The sequence below is a fragment of the Myotis yumanensis genome, unplaced genomic scaffold, assembly GCF_028538775.1.
Source record: "Myotis yumanensis isolate MYYU_CA2020_CCGP unplaced genomic scaffold, mMyoYum1.0.hap1 SCAF_7, whole genome shotgun sequence".
NCBI lineage: Eukaryota > Metazoa > Chordata > Mammalia > Chiroptera > Vespertilionidae > Myotis > Myotis yumanensis.
The window spans coordinates 41,788,468-41,789,425 of record NW_027223758.1 but is presented as its reverse complement, the minus strand read 5'-3'; the positions used below and the strand labels follow the sequence as shown (position 1 = coordinate 41,789,425).

The following is a 958-nucleotide window of genomic DNA, read 5'->3' as shown; positions in this document are numbered from 1 at the left end:
CTCACTGACACCACACTCACCTGGCTTCCCTTCAATCTGTCTGGCTTCTCCTATTGTTTCTATCATGAGCTTTCTCTTCTAACCAATGAGCTCCCAAGGACCTCATTGCTGGGTTTCTTCCTTCCTTCCTTCCTTCCTTCCTTCCTTCCTTCCTTCCTTCCTTCCTTCCTACCTTCCTTCTTTCCTTCCTCCCTCCCTCCCTCCCTCCCTCCCTCCCTCCCTCCCTTCCTTTCCCTCCCTCCCTCCCTCCCTCCCTCCCTCCCTCCCTTCCTTTCCCTCCCTCCCTTCCTTTCCCTCCCTCCCTCCCTCCCTCCCTCCCTTACTTTCCCTCCCTCCCTCCCTCCCTCCCTCCCTCCCTCCCTTCCTTCCTTCCTTCCTTTCTATTTTTTTCACCGAATTTACCTAAACACTTTATTAACAGTGGAACATCTTCCCCATGGCCAGGTGGTCCACCCAGACAGCCAGGACCCAGACACAAATTCAGCGCAGCCTCCAAGCCTCTTGCTCTGACTCCAATAGAGTGAGCACGTTGCCCTCGCTCAGGGGGCCTTTCACGCTGCACATGATGGAGTGGCTGGTATCATCCATGAATTCCATGTGCACCTGCGTGCACTGTCCCTGGGAACCGGTCCTGCCCAGCACCTTGGTGACCCCGGCTAACTTGATAGGTTGCACACGACTCATACCCATGATGGCGGCAACTGTAGGGCAGACGCTGGGGTTTTTTCTTTTACCTTTTATCATGTCTTGTTTTCTCCTCTGCTTTGGATTACTATCTCTTCACCAAAGAGCCTGAAATACACATCTGTGTCCCAGGTCTCTTGTCTGAACTCCAAACCTGAGAGTATGTATGTATCCAACTGACCACATGCTCATGCCTGAGGGTCTCAAATTCGGTTTGTCCTAAGTTGAACCTATCATCTCCCTCCCACATACCCATTCCCAATATAAATTCCAG

At 52.4% G+C, this 958-nt stretch overlaps 1 protein-coding gene across 1 annotated transcript; it reads right to left on the bottom strand.

Moving 5' to 3' along the window:
* Positions 1-480: 480 nt before the first annotated feature.
* Positions 481-690, bottom strand: LOC139014567 (small ribosomal subunit protein eS28-like). Its single transcript, XM_070421528.1, has one exon. The coding sequence runs from the start codon at positions 688-690 to the stop codon at positions 481-483; it is 210 nt and encodes a 69-aa protein (XP_070277629.1).
* Positions 691-958: the final 268 nt, after the last annotated feature.

Bases quoted from the DNA above. Each gene is read 5' to 3' on its own strand.
- LOC139014567 (XM_070421528.1), bottom strand. From the start codon at position 690: ATGGGTATGAGTCGTGTGCAACCTATCAAGTTAGCCGGGGTCACCAAG.